We start from the raw sequence: 12,387 nt of genomic DNA, 5'->3' as shown, positions 1-12,387 counted from the left end.
CTTCCATTAGCATAGTCCAAATGGGCTAGGGAAATGCTAAATAGCATTGGCCTGTCTTAAGTGTGGTTCATGATCTAATATCTCATGTCAAAATGCAAAATGCCTGAGGAGTAAATTCCAGCTTTGGTTTGTTTCACGCGCGCCATGTTCATAAGCAAATGATAGTCAAATATATTTGAAATGCCAAGAAACAAATCAATAGTACAAGTGTGGATTGGAATAGCAGCTGATTTTATATTGGCCAATGTGTCATGTTTAACCTGTTGCCTTACTGTAAATTTGACAGAGGATCAGCCGATCTTCACCTTATTTAAACAGGAAAGTCCACCTATGATTCAGACTCTGTTTTATGTTTTTTTTGGTACCCGGGGAAAACCAATGCAGGCATGAGGAGAACAGACTCCACATAGAAAGTCCCTGTAATCATACCAATAGGACTGGAGATCAGAATGTTAGTCGCTGTACAGCTGCTCTGCCCAGTTGGTTGGTATTTGGTCGTTTGTTTAGTGAATCCAAATCTGATATTAGGGATTTTACCTTTAAAGAAGAATTAAGTAACTTGTTTACCTTATTGTTTACCTTAAAAAAAAAATCCTTTTCGTAGTCCTTCTGGAGGTAATACAAGTGTTAATGGGATGATTGGGGGGTCTTTCATCTTCCCCTGGTGTCTCTGGCCAGAAAACCACAATTGCAACTTTCCTGCCTCCGGGTCAGAGCCACCAATATACACTAATAGAATCATGAAGAAGAAGCTAACAGGCTAACGGGCAAAGCTAACTGGGCTAGCGCCACTTTAACAGTATTTACAGCCTAGTTTGAGTGGAAAAAAAATACCACCATTGTGTAATTGGATGTACAATTTATTTACTGTCATGGACAATTAATGAGTAAAAAAATGCAACATGGTACGACACTTGCGGCCTCTAGGGGCATGAGTTACTTAGTACTGCTTTAATAACAGATAGAAATTCCAGATATGTTTTAGTAACATTAGTAACAATAGCAAAAACTGAATCTTACATGATGAGGCTGTACAGTAAATAGGATGAAACAACAAAATGATCTGATCACCTCATGATCTTTTACTTTAGTTTGGATCTCTAAATAGTTTATGACACAGTTTCCTATTCTGGCCACTTATTGTCCGACATTTTGTGCATTACCTGCAAAACAGCGGATGTAGACCCACCACAACACTATTTCTGATCCAGCCTCTCATGGAACCCACGGGATCATCTCCAGCCCCAAAACACGAAAAACATGGACACATTCACCTTTCTCAGCCTTTCCAAAGCCACGCAGGGACCGGGAGCCATTGTTGGACTCAAACAATACACATTGAATTAAAACCTTTTTTGGTTTTAGGCTGATGCATACTGCTGTCATGGGGCCTATCGTCAATGTGCCATCACTGCCCCTCGCATCCTCAAAGACACAGGCTGCACGGGCTTCCTCCGTCTGTGTGTGTGTGTGGGTGTGGGTGTGGGTGTGTGTGTGTGTGTGTATGCGCACTAGCACTAGCATTAAATCACTCAACAAAGACCATTGTGGGATGAGTTTTTGTTAATAAAATAAATAGATTATTTATGGATACATGTTAAGCTAATGATAAAGATGAAAGGAAATCACGCTTTTCGCTTTGTGACAAAACGCTGTAACATTGCTGAATAGTTGCAAATACAGCACTTTATTCCAATTACACGCAGTTGATTAAACCCTTGGTACAAAAACAAGTTCACAATAGACATGTCTATACTACACATATCTAGATTATGGGATATGTTATACTGTGTTTGCTTTGATCCAACAGATAGTCTTTGCTTTTACCACACCATTTATGTCAGCAGCATTTGCTATTTTCAAGTATACGTTGAAAACCGATTCCATTTCGAGCATGTTAAAAGGTGGGAGTTCATGAATGCTCTGTTTATCCTTGGTACCAACAGACCACTGATAATCAGGCAGCATTTAACCCTCAAGGACTCTTTACAAGAGGGGCTCTATAGGGGCTTTTATAAAACAAAAAAGCACCAGAAAAAGCAACTCCATCTAGTTCAGCCTGAAACCGCCCTATGAGTAACCCTTATCGTGCTGAAGATGGGGGAGACATTGTTGCTTTGAAACTGTTTCAGGGTGGGCAGAAAGCTCTAATGTGTGCGTTTATGATGCTTGTGAATGTTTCGAGCCGTGGATAGGAAGGGAGTTGCAGAGATGCTGAGGCAGGCAGGAAGAGATCATCCTGGCGGTGTTGTAGCAGAGGTCGAGGCTCAGGCAAACAAGGTCATTCATAGGTGAAAAATCATAGCATGGAATTTTGTCACATTATGTTTGCACAGTAGAGCGCTTAATACCAAAAGTAAGATTTGCATTTGTATGTGATATAGGTAAAATAGATGCTCTTCTTTAATTACTATTTTATTTTAGTGGGGGTGTATTTTAGCGGGGCACGAGATCAGATTGATATGTCCGTAGGTGCGACTAATAGAGCTGGGTGGGGTAGGTGAATGGACAGACAGACGGATGACACCCATATCCAGCCCCACTGGGGAGAGGAAGTCCTAATCTGACCACAACAGGAAAGAGATGGAGAGAAAAAAAAACAAGTGCCTGTCTTCTTGGACGTTAATTCACTTCCTCTTTTTTTTGGCCTGCCCCCTTGCACTAAAGCTAATCCCCTTTAAACACCTTTTAGACAAACAGAGGAATTGATCAGGGCTTCTTTAAAGTGTGCTAAAGTCTCTGCCGGGACGTCTTTGAGGCACACACATACAGTAAGTCATTAATATTAAAGGGAAAAAGGCTCCAGACCACTGTTAATATCGCCGACTGAAATTCTTTGTCCATGTTCTTTTTTCTGACTAAAACACAAACTACCTCACGTCTTTCTTAAGCTATTTTGAATTCACTTTATTCCTTTTCAATGAAACGGTATCCCTTGAACAAGTCGAGACCTTTGTACAATTGCTAAAAGCTTCCTGAGTCCATCAATGTGAATAATACTCATCACTAATCATTATACAATGTTAAACGATCTACCCGTGACCTCTTGTGCTTTTATTTCTATTGATGCGTGGCTAATTTTAACCCTGTGAGTTGTTGATTGTGATGAGTATCGTAGGATGCAAAAAGGCATAGAAATCCTTGCGCCGTGTCAGATCACCAGCCACAGCCAGGACTTGCTGCTTTGATCTTCATCCAAGAACTAAAACAAAGTGCCAAAAACGTTGTATCTAAGACAGGTTTAACAGAGAGAAAAAAGGAGCAAAAGTGAGAAAGAGAAATATAATATCTATCTCCAATATAACATCGTCTATAGATAATTGTTACCAGATGACTGTGAGGTGAATGTAGCCATGTCGTCGTTGTCCGGGGCACAGCTGTAAAAAAAAAAAAAAAAATGACTTCCTTCCTTTTGGCCGTTTCCTGTTTATGTCTGAATGCAGGTCAGGACAGGGGACAGGGGACCCAGCCTCGTCCACTGTCCCTTATCATTGCACATATGTGACCCGCACTATCCCATCTCAGGGCAAAACATACAAATGAACACGACTTTTTTGGGAATGTGTTTGAATTTCCCCCTCCTTTATATTGCTTTCATTGGTCAATAAGCTCCTTTGCGACAAAACATGAACAGTTTGTCAATCAACAGAACAAATATACTGTAGCAGGCTCTAAATGTCTTACTGAAGAGCGTCTGCAGTGGTGGTGGGGGGCAGGTGAAGCTGTGGGTCTGGGGGTGGGGGCTGATTGAGATCCTCAGGTCTCCAGGCGCAGTCATTAACATTGGCTGCTCACTTTGGAGATGAGAACACGCGTCTAGCACCGGGCGCTTATTGAACACGCTCCCCCGTCCAGACTGAGCATACATTATTTAGTTTTTTTATTACAAATTCCAATAGACATTTTTATCAAGTCAAATATCACTTTGAGATTTTGGATTTACCTACAGTATGTGCAGGGGGAGAACATCTACAATAGGTTTATGGTTAAATTAATAAACATAACATTTTATGATTAAACTGTTGGTCTTTCGACTGACAGTGAGATTTACCATTTTTCTTAGCATAAAAGCATATTGGCTTAAAACATTCACAAAACTCTCAAATTGACTTGTTGACTTAGTAGTGACTATATTTAATTGTTTGAACAGTAAATAATATAATTTCCCCAAAAAAATCAAAATTATTTATTACGAAAATATCACCTTTGCAATATTCAACTGGTTATACAGTATTTTTTTTGTTTTATCATTGAATCAAAGCTTAAAAGATAAGAATAGCTTTATTTTAAACAGTTTTTGTTTTTACATGGCTGGTTGCTCTTGGTGCTCTAATATAGCAAAAACAGTAGGGTGCTTCTGGAAGCAGCGGTCAAATTTGACAAAAAACAAACCTTTAATCCCAGCTGTAATAATCTGAGCGGCACAAGAAAGTGCCTAAAAAGGCTTTTAATGTCTGAGCTTTTGTTTCAGTTTTTGAGTATAGCATCCCGCTCTAACCTCTCCACTCCCCGCTCCTGCTCTGTGACTGTTTATCGACCGCCGCCGCCGCTGCTGTGGTGGGTTCTGTGGTGCTGAGCCCGAGGCCTCACCTGATATCACTCAGATCACATTAGAGCCGATCGCTCTGCGCCGCTCTTCCACACGGAGGACTTGTCAAACGCCGCTTAACAGGAGCAACGCAACACGACCCACTCGCTGTCAATCACGCGTCGCGCTGGAGGTCATTCAACAATACCCAGCTCCGATCCACTACTGTTTTTATCGCGCTCAGATTTGTAAGCATTTTTAGAATGAGTAATTTGATGAGGATTATGAATGTATTTTTCCTTTCGATTCCTTTTTTTGTGGATACACTTTTAACTGTGCACATGCTTTAGGGCAAAATCACAATTTGAATGACTGATATTACCAGTCTAACCTCAGTCTCAACACTTGCAGTTAGATATTTTTCTTAAAAGATGCAGCACTTCTTTGTCTCGTGCATTGTGTTGTTAAAATGGGCAACTAATTAAGTACCTTAATCATATTTCTTTGTATTCACTAGTTCTCAATGCAATTACCACTAAATCATAGACAGATGCATTCAATATTTCATGAGTGTGATTATAGCCAAGGTTTTAAAACTTGTAGATCTCACAGGCATTTGTTCAAAGTGATGGTCGGAGATTACATTAATTGCTGTAACAGACTTCTTAAATGCAATAACGATTGAACAAAATTTACTTATTAAGCATAACTAAATGTTAGTAGTTAACACCACTAATATGAATATATTGCCACTATCCTTGGCTACATGAAGCGAGCTGAATATTCTATTGTACGGTAAGTTGGGCTTAAAGGGAGTTTGTTGTTTAATGCTATAAGTAAGTTTTCTTTCTTGCTTTTTTTTTTTTTGCCAAACCTTTTGTAAATGTGTTGCATTTTCTTCAACTTACATTGTCAAATCAATTCATTCACAATAAGAGACAATGCCTGTCCACCTCCACGTCCCAAACAAAGAAACACTTGACTCCTTTTATCAACGCAGCCGTGTTCTTGCATTGTCAAGAACACGTCTTGAACAGTAAAAACACGCAAATAACGCGTTTGTTAATTCTCAGACTTGGATGCTTGGAGTAAAAACACGCGATGGTAAAATACTTGTGGTCGGTGGAGCCAACCCAAACAGATGACGAGGAGGCCTTTTCCCAAAGAGCCCGCTCCCTGGGGGGGGTCTCTCCTACCGTTTTCCGCGGCTGTGGCTCCAGCCTGTGATGTCCCGCTACCACTGTGCCCTCCCCTCTGCCCCCCCTCCCACAGCACAACCGCCGGCCTTTCTGAAGAGTCCTCTGTAACCGCCGCCGTCCCCCCCCAGAGACGCGCGGAAGACTAAATAATCACTTTCTCATCACAGCGACAATGTGAGAGCAGCTGTTTGCTTTTGAAGGCCTGCCAAGCGCTCGCCTTGCGCCTCGACAAGACGGAAAAGAAAGGAAACATTGAAGGAGGAGAAGAAAAGAAAGTTGCCGGGGCTTGGAATTCTTTTAGATATTGATTTTTGATATATCGCCCGCTCCGAAATGTGCGCTTTAGAGGAAAAGAACGCGCGCAAATGACCTATAAATGCATTTGGGCCAAAAAAAAACAAAAAAAAGCACAGGCATAGTCTTCTAAATTGGTGTTGATCGGCGCTGAGTACAGTACGCTCAAGGGAATACGATATTAAATTTGCGATGCAGATTTTGTTTGTTTTGTTTTTTTTGCGCGACGCCCATATAGCACTTTAAAGCATAGAAAATGTCAACAAACTCCCGGTTAATCAGACATACAAATCATGTCTGATGGGGGGGGGGGAGGAAAGATTGCGGCCCAAGAAAGGTTAAAAGAAAGCGGCACATTTTTTGTGCAGCGACATTGATTTTTGAAGTCATGATTTCTGAGTTTACACTGGAAACTGTGGGCCTTAGACAGGGTAGTTCAGGGATGTTCCAGGTTGCGACCATTAAAGGCACACTGCGTAACATTTTGGACTATACTGTTGTCATCAATGCTAAACACGCTCCCAGTCTGACACAGAAAAGACTATTTTTGCAGTGGGTAGTCGAAGAATGGATTTGGATGAGGATCTTTTTAACCCGTTTAAAGCTCAAATTCTGCGGACTCACAGCAAAAGCACATGTTTGTCTGTGCATCAAAATGTCTGTCATGAAATAAATGCTTGTATTTCAATTTTGTTAATTAAGCGACATCTTACCCGGTGTGGCTTTAACATGAGCGTGCAAACAGTTCGGGGGCCCCTTTGGTGAAAAAGTAACTGGCTCCATAGTAATTTCCAGCAGCAAAACTTCAAATAATCTGATGATATTCATAGTTATAGTCATCCGATCTCAATTCACAAATACTTACAGTTTTTATCTCACTTTCTTTAAAAACAGCGGCAATATTTCAAATCGTTTCGGTCTTAAAATCATCTTGGAACCCCCAGTTCAGGGACCTGACTTTTTGACTATAGTGGTGACCGTCCACTCTTACATTCATTCATATCTGTCTGCCTGTGGGACAGTAGCCCGTACTGAAGTAAGTAAAGTATCTACGGAAAGCAGCAGCACATAATTGTCGACCGCGGGCTCGCCTGAAGACCGGATTCGCGCAACTTGTTTCGCTTTGGATCCGCGTCTTGTTTACCGACTCTACTGAAAGCGCATTGTGTATTTGCGTTCATTCCCAATTTCCCTCCTCATCTCCCTAATTGTTTGATTCTTTTGGGTGTTTTTTTTTTTTTTTTTTTCTTCACGTTTTCTCTGTCTCCAAACAATTTGAGGTCACACGCACAACATAATTATTCCCGCCTTTTCATCTGCAAATTGCTGCCGGTGAAGAGCCGCGCCGTGACATTCAGGTCGCGGCGTGTTCCGCAGATGCCGCAGACCTCTCCCCTCTTTGTCCCCCCCGCGCCGCTGCCGAGCCCCGCGTTGCCAAAGCAAAGGTCAAGATCCGCACAAGTGGCGTCAAGCATTCACCTTCGCCACTTGGCTGAGGTCTGGCAAGATTAATTTTTTGTTGCCGTGTGCCAGTTTCGTCGCTCTCACAATGGCACGGTGTGTGTGTGTTTGTGTGCAGATTTATTTATTTTTTCTTTTTTTTTGAAGACATTGGTGCAAGCATTTTAACTGGGCGACTGTTTGAATTAGATGTTCTAACCCCCCGCTCGCTAAATGGATTTCTGAAGTGGCTGTAGTTGGAGGCTTTCAATCGGATGCAACCTTGAGTCCTTTTTTATGTGAGCTCTGTAGGATTTAAGTGCCGGTATAACATGAGCCTGGCTGAATACACGCTCTTCATTTTTTGAAATTGAAAAATCTCTAAAGGCTCTCCCCATTGTGCTGGCAATTAATGGAATGCTGGCAGCGAGGTTCAGGTGCTTAAAAGTTGTATTTTTTCTCTCTCGTTCTCTTTTTAATGACTAATAAAGGATAATCATCGTGAAAAAAAAAAAAACATCATAATGCTGTAGGCTTCCTCTTTATGCACAATGATGTATAATGCATGCTTTGAAATGAAACGGCAGCGGCCTTCGGAGCGCTCCGTCTCCAAACCTATTTGTTTTGCATGCCACAGTGAGGCTTTTGCATAACAATGCTGAGTGTTCCTATTAACAATGCTAGCCTATTAATTTGATCTTTACATTTTTAAAGTTTGTCCATCAGACCACCAAACAATAGCTCCCTGAGTTGCTATTTGGTGGAAGCCATTAGAAAGTTGGCTAATTACCTCTTTGAAGGTTTGCGCTGCTTCTTTTAAGCCCCATTTATTTAACAGCAGATTAATTATTATCAACATATTCCTGATTTTGACATTGTGGTCTATACAGACTTCAAATAAAATATCAGAAACACGCAGGCATTCTGTGAAATGTACTCTAACAATGTTTAGTTATGATCTACATACATGCTTTCATGTCCACTGCAGTGTTTAGGGACGGCGTTTGTCAGTTCTCCAGAGACCCGTGTTCCGCCTGAATCCGGGCCAAGCACCAAACTGTCTTGTTCTCGTCTGTGCACCTTTTTCCTCACACTGTTGGAATACTTCCAAAAGCTTTTTATTTTTTTCCTTGTGCCCGCAGTCCTTTTCTCTTTGACAATACAGTGAAACGTATGAGCGCATCTCGGTAAACACGAGTGATGTTGTTCCAGAGTTTAAAAGCTTTCTCATCACACTGGCAGAAGCAACTTGGGGCTGTTTGTGTGACGGAAAGGAAAAGTTGTTTAGGAACTGACAGCCCTGTATTTGTGTGCATTAGCCGACTGATGTGTGTGTGAGTGCAGCCGCGTGCATTTAGCTTGCTGTTGGCAACTTATTCATTTGTGTTTTTCTCTATTTTCTTACTCTCTGTGTGGTTCTTTTTTCGAGGCGAGATTTGAAGCTGATGTCCACCTTCAGGGATGCGCATAGCATGCATTTCTGAGTATTTTCACCTGAGGCTGCACTTGTTAGAGTCTGTGGATAAATGTATATACATTATTTATACAAATTCAGGGCAAGTGAAAGCTGGTTTAACACATTTGCAGACAGGAGGCCAGGCAGTGCGAGCCGAGCTCTGACAGTGGATCGGAGTGCAGCGGTGGAGATGGTGCTGTAAGACTGTGACCTGCATCCTAATGCTGCTCTAAAATCAAACTTACCTAGAGCTCCAGAAACTAATCAGATTAATCAATCATTTGATAAACCAATTACTAATTTGATTACCAATTAAATATTCATTTAAATAGAGCTGTAAGGCCACAGTAACGACAAAAACATTTGAGAGTTATATGTTTTGTTGTTGTTGTTTTTTTTACTTTTATGATCGGACTGTCACGTATAACTAACACGTATTTAACACAAAATACGGACTGATTAATCAATCAAATGATTTGTAATAGATATGCTAAGTTAAATGAAATAATAACAATGCAGACTTGCCACTCATTTGGTCCTGTTGCTATGCTGTTGCCATGGTGGAACACTATCTGCATTCCCTGGGGTACGTATATATTTTGTGTGGGCTGGTATTTCAAAGGTGAAAATAGCAATATTGCTTAGCCCATTGGTAACAACATTTTCAAAACTAAAATGTTGTCTTCAATCAGTTTTTAACACACAGACAATAACTTAAAATAATCTGTAATTTAAACTGTATTTGTATTCTAATGGTAAAAACAGAAAAAGCATGTTTACTTATGTCTATATTTCTTGTATCCCCCTCTCCCTCCTTCCCTCGCTCGCATGTGGCTGGTCTGGCAGGCGACTGCAGGCCCGGGCGCAAACACGGTGCCGATCGGCTGCAGCCTTCACGTTCCCATGGAGCTGGAGTTCTCCACATCCTGTTTCCCTCTTGGCCCTCGAGCAAATCAGCACCTCGTCCACATTGACTGACACCTGCCACTCTCTCCACCCTTTGAACCTCTGTCCTGCTTTATAAAGTTATAAAGCGATTGTCATTTTTAAATCTTTTGGGACCATTTCATTTTAGCCCTATCTTATATTATTGTTTTGTGTGTGTGTGTGTCTTTGTTTTTTTTCATAATAACGTAAATGAATGGTTACTGGGAAGTGCGCAATCATAAGTTGGGGCAAAGGTGCAGTATTTATGAGCAACATGTTTTAATTATGACAAATTGATGAGAATGGCTGCTCAATGATTGGTAGAATAACGAACTCCATTAGGTTTTTGTACATTCACTGTGACAATGATGCTGAAGGGGATGAAATAATGTCTAACTTTAAAAAGTCTGCACATAAATGATAACTAATGAACATTGTAAGAGTCGATCAAGCTCACAACAAAACTATGTTGCTTTTGGTATAAGATGAATACGACTAAAACTCTGTTAATTGTTTTCTTTCACACAAATGTTTGAATTACAAAGCTTCTTCATTGTACAGCCACTATTTGAATAAACAATGTAGAAAATGATGATCTTGCGTCGCTCTTGACTGATCTGTCACACGTTAAAAACAACAAGGAAAAGCTACAGTAAACAAATTTATTCTGGCGTGGACACATCACGTCATGTAACACAAAGATGGGAACCAAGAGACGCAATAAATTATCTTCATTATTAAGCGGAACCAGTGACATACTGTACATCAAAAGGTAAAATACACGGTAAAAAAAAAAAAGGTCTACAAAAAAGGCAGAAACCTAACATGGACCATTATACAGTAATGTTTCAGGAACAAATGTTTGAATGCCAGAAGACAGAGAAATAAATCCTTTAAGTGATTTTAGTGTCTCACGACATAATGAAAGAACTGCCAATAAACAAAACACTGTACACGCAACCAAGATAGCAAATCAGAGGGATTATTCTTCAATCTTTTGATTTCTTTTTTTTTTTTTTTTTTCTTTTTTGGGGAAATTGCCAAAGCAATGCCATCACAGTTCTCTCCATATGACCACATGAATGTAAACACCTGTTGAATTATTCTTTTTAAAATTATCTTACAACATTAATACTTTAATATATATATTTGTACATATTTTCATTCACATCTGCACGGTTAGCTAGCATGGTGATGAAATAAGGCAAGACTCACAGAAGAGTGACATCACAATTCGTTTTCTTCTTCCAATAATACTGATCCTGGTCGGTGTTCTGCAGGCTTTGGTCTTCTGCACGAAGGCGTGGTTCATTCTGCATCTTCAGAACTACACTTTCAGTTTTTAATTAGTCCTTTAGGAGGGTCATGAATTTAGCATGGATGATTTTATTTTTGGTTATTAAATAAAATGACTAATTTTGAGGTACACAGTTTAAATGATGAAAAGATAACAATTACAAGGTTTGAACATTAAAAAACAAAACATATTTCTTACTGGCTCTTTGTTCATGTTTGTGTCAGTTGTTTTCAGGGTAAAGCTGCCATGGCAGTCATGAAGGGTGAGTGGACGTAAGGACAGACTGAATACTGAATGGGAGCTAAGAGTCTCTGGCCTGTGAGCCATGTTTGTATTTACAGTACCAATGAGTTTTTGGTGATGATTGGCTTCTGCACACACTGCTGCCACTTGTCAAAGTATGAAGTTGCAGGCTTTCAGTCTCTTTAGTCCATGCTAAATCTTCAATGTTTTCAAGTGTTCTATGGTTTGTAATTGTCCTTAAGGAGAAGCCATTAAACTTAAACAAGCAGATCTAGAGTCTGTGCACACTTCAGTTTGTGTGTGAGTTCTCAGTGGCAACTCCTAATCCACATTTCAACACCCTTGTCCTCACGCCACAGCCTGCAGTGGGCTGGTGAACAGGTTTGGTAAAAGCATGTCGTTTTTGGCTAGCAGCTGAAGCAGAGCACAGAGGTGCATTATGGGTGTTGTAGTGTCTTTCCTAGGCCCTCTTGGCATGCAGCATCTCGATGAGCAGGTTGTTGCAGGGCACATCTCCGTTCAGGTGTTTGTAGTACAGGTATTCTTCAGCCTGCAGACTGATGGCACGGATCTCAGGCAGCCGCAGCAACAGCTGGCCAAACTTGTCCGTTTGTTGAGGGTAGTTACACATGACGTAGTCCAGCAGTGCTGCATTCACCTGCTCCTGCACACTCTCCACCAGGTGGAAGTTCTCCAGATTCTTCACATCTGAGGATCAGACGGACACAACGTTAACATTGTGCAAAAAGAGCCCTTGTGATATTCTTCAACAAGCTGAATTAATTTTTAATTTGTGAACTCAGATGTCATTTCTTGTTTTATTGTGTCGTTCTTTGGATATCATTTCACACTTTGGTATCTTGTACACATTGCATTTTTGACATTTGCCAGGGTTCAAAAGAAGCAGGGCGAAAATATTTAGCACATTGAAAAATGCCCTCTATCTCCACTGAATTTCCTCTTGAGACTGCGCCAAACAGCTTTAAAAGACTAACCTCCAGAG

The 12,387-nt window shown here is 40.6% G+C and overlaps 2 protein-coding genes across 4 annotated transcripts in view; one reads left to right on the top strand and one right to left on the bottom strand.

The window, feature by feature from the left end:
• LOC306977276 (adhesion G protein-coupled receptor D2) overlaps positions 1-10,237 on the top strand; it is a 58,961-nt gene extending 48,724 nt beyond the window's left edge. The window contains exon 25 of the mRNA XM_079575513.1: positions 9,764-10,237. Within this exon, the coding sequence (XP_079431639.1) occupies positions 9,764-9,895 (132 nt within the window). The 3' untranslated portion in view covers positions 9,896-10,237. The remainder of the gene's footprint in view (positions 1-9,763) is intronic.
• A 254-nt stretch (positions 10,238-10,491) lies between these two features.
• The window catches only part of nr5a2 (nuclear receptor subfamily 5, group A, member 2), a 61,860-nt gene continuing 59,964 nt past the window's right edge, over positions 10,492-12,387 (bottom strand). For all 3 annotated transcript variants that reach the window (XM_079575531.1, XM_079575533.1, XM_079575532.1), the window contains exon 7: positions 10,492-12,092. In XM_079575531.1, coding sequence (XP_079431657.1) covers positions 11,845-12,092 — 248 coding nt within the window. In that variant the 3' untranslated portion in view covers positions 10,492-11,844. The remainder of the gene's footprint in view (positions 12,093-12,387) is intronic.

The sequence above is a fragment of the Gobius niger genome, assembly GCF_951799975.1.
Source record: "Gobius niger genome assembly, chromosome: 17".
In the NCBI taxonomy this organism is placed as follows: Eukaryota; Metazoa; Chordata; class Actinopteri; order Gobiiformes; family Gobiidae; genus Gobius; species Gobius niger.
The sequence above is the reverse complement of the archived record's forward strand: the minus strand, read 5'-3'. Positions and strand labels throughout refer to the sequence as shown.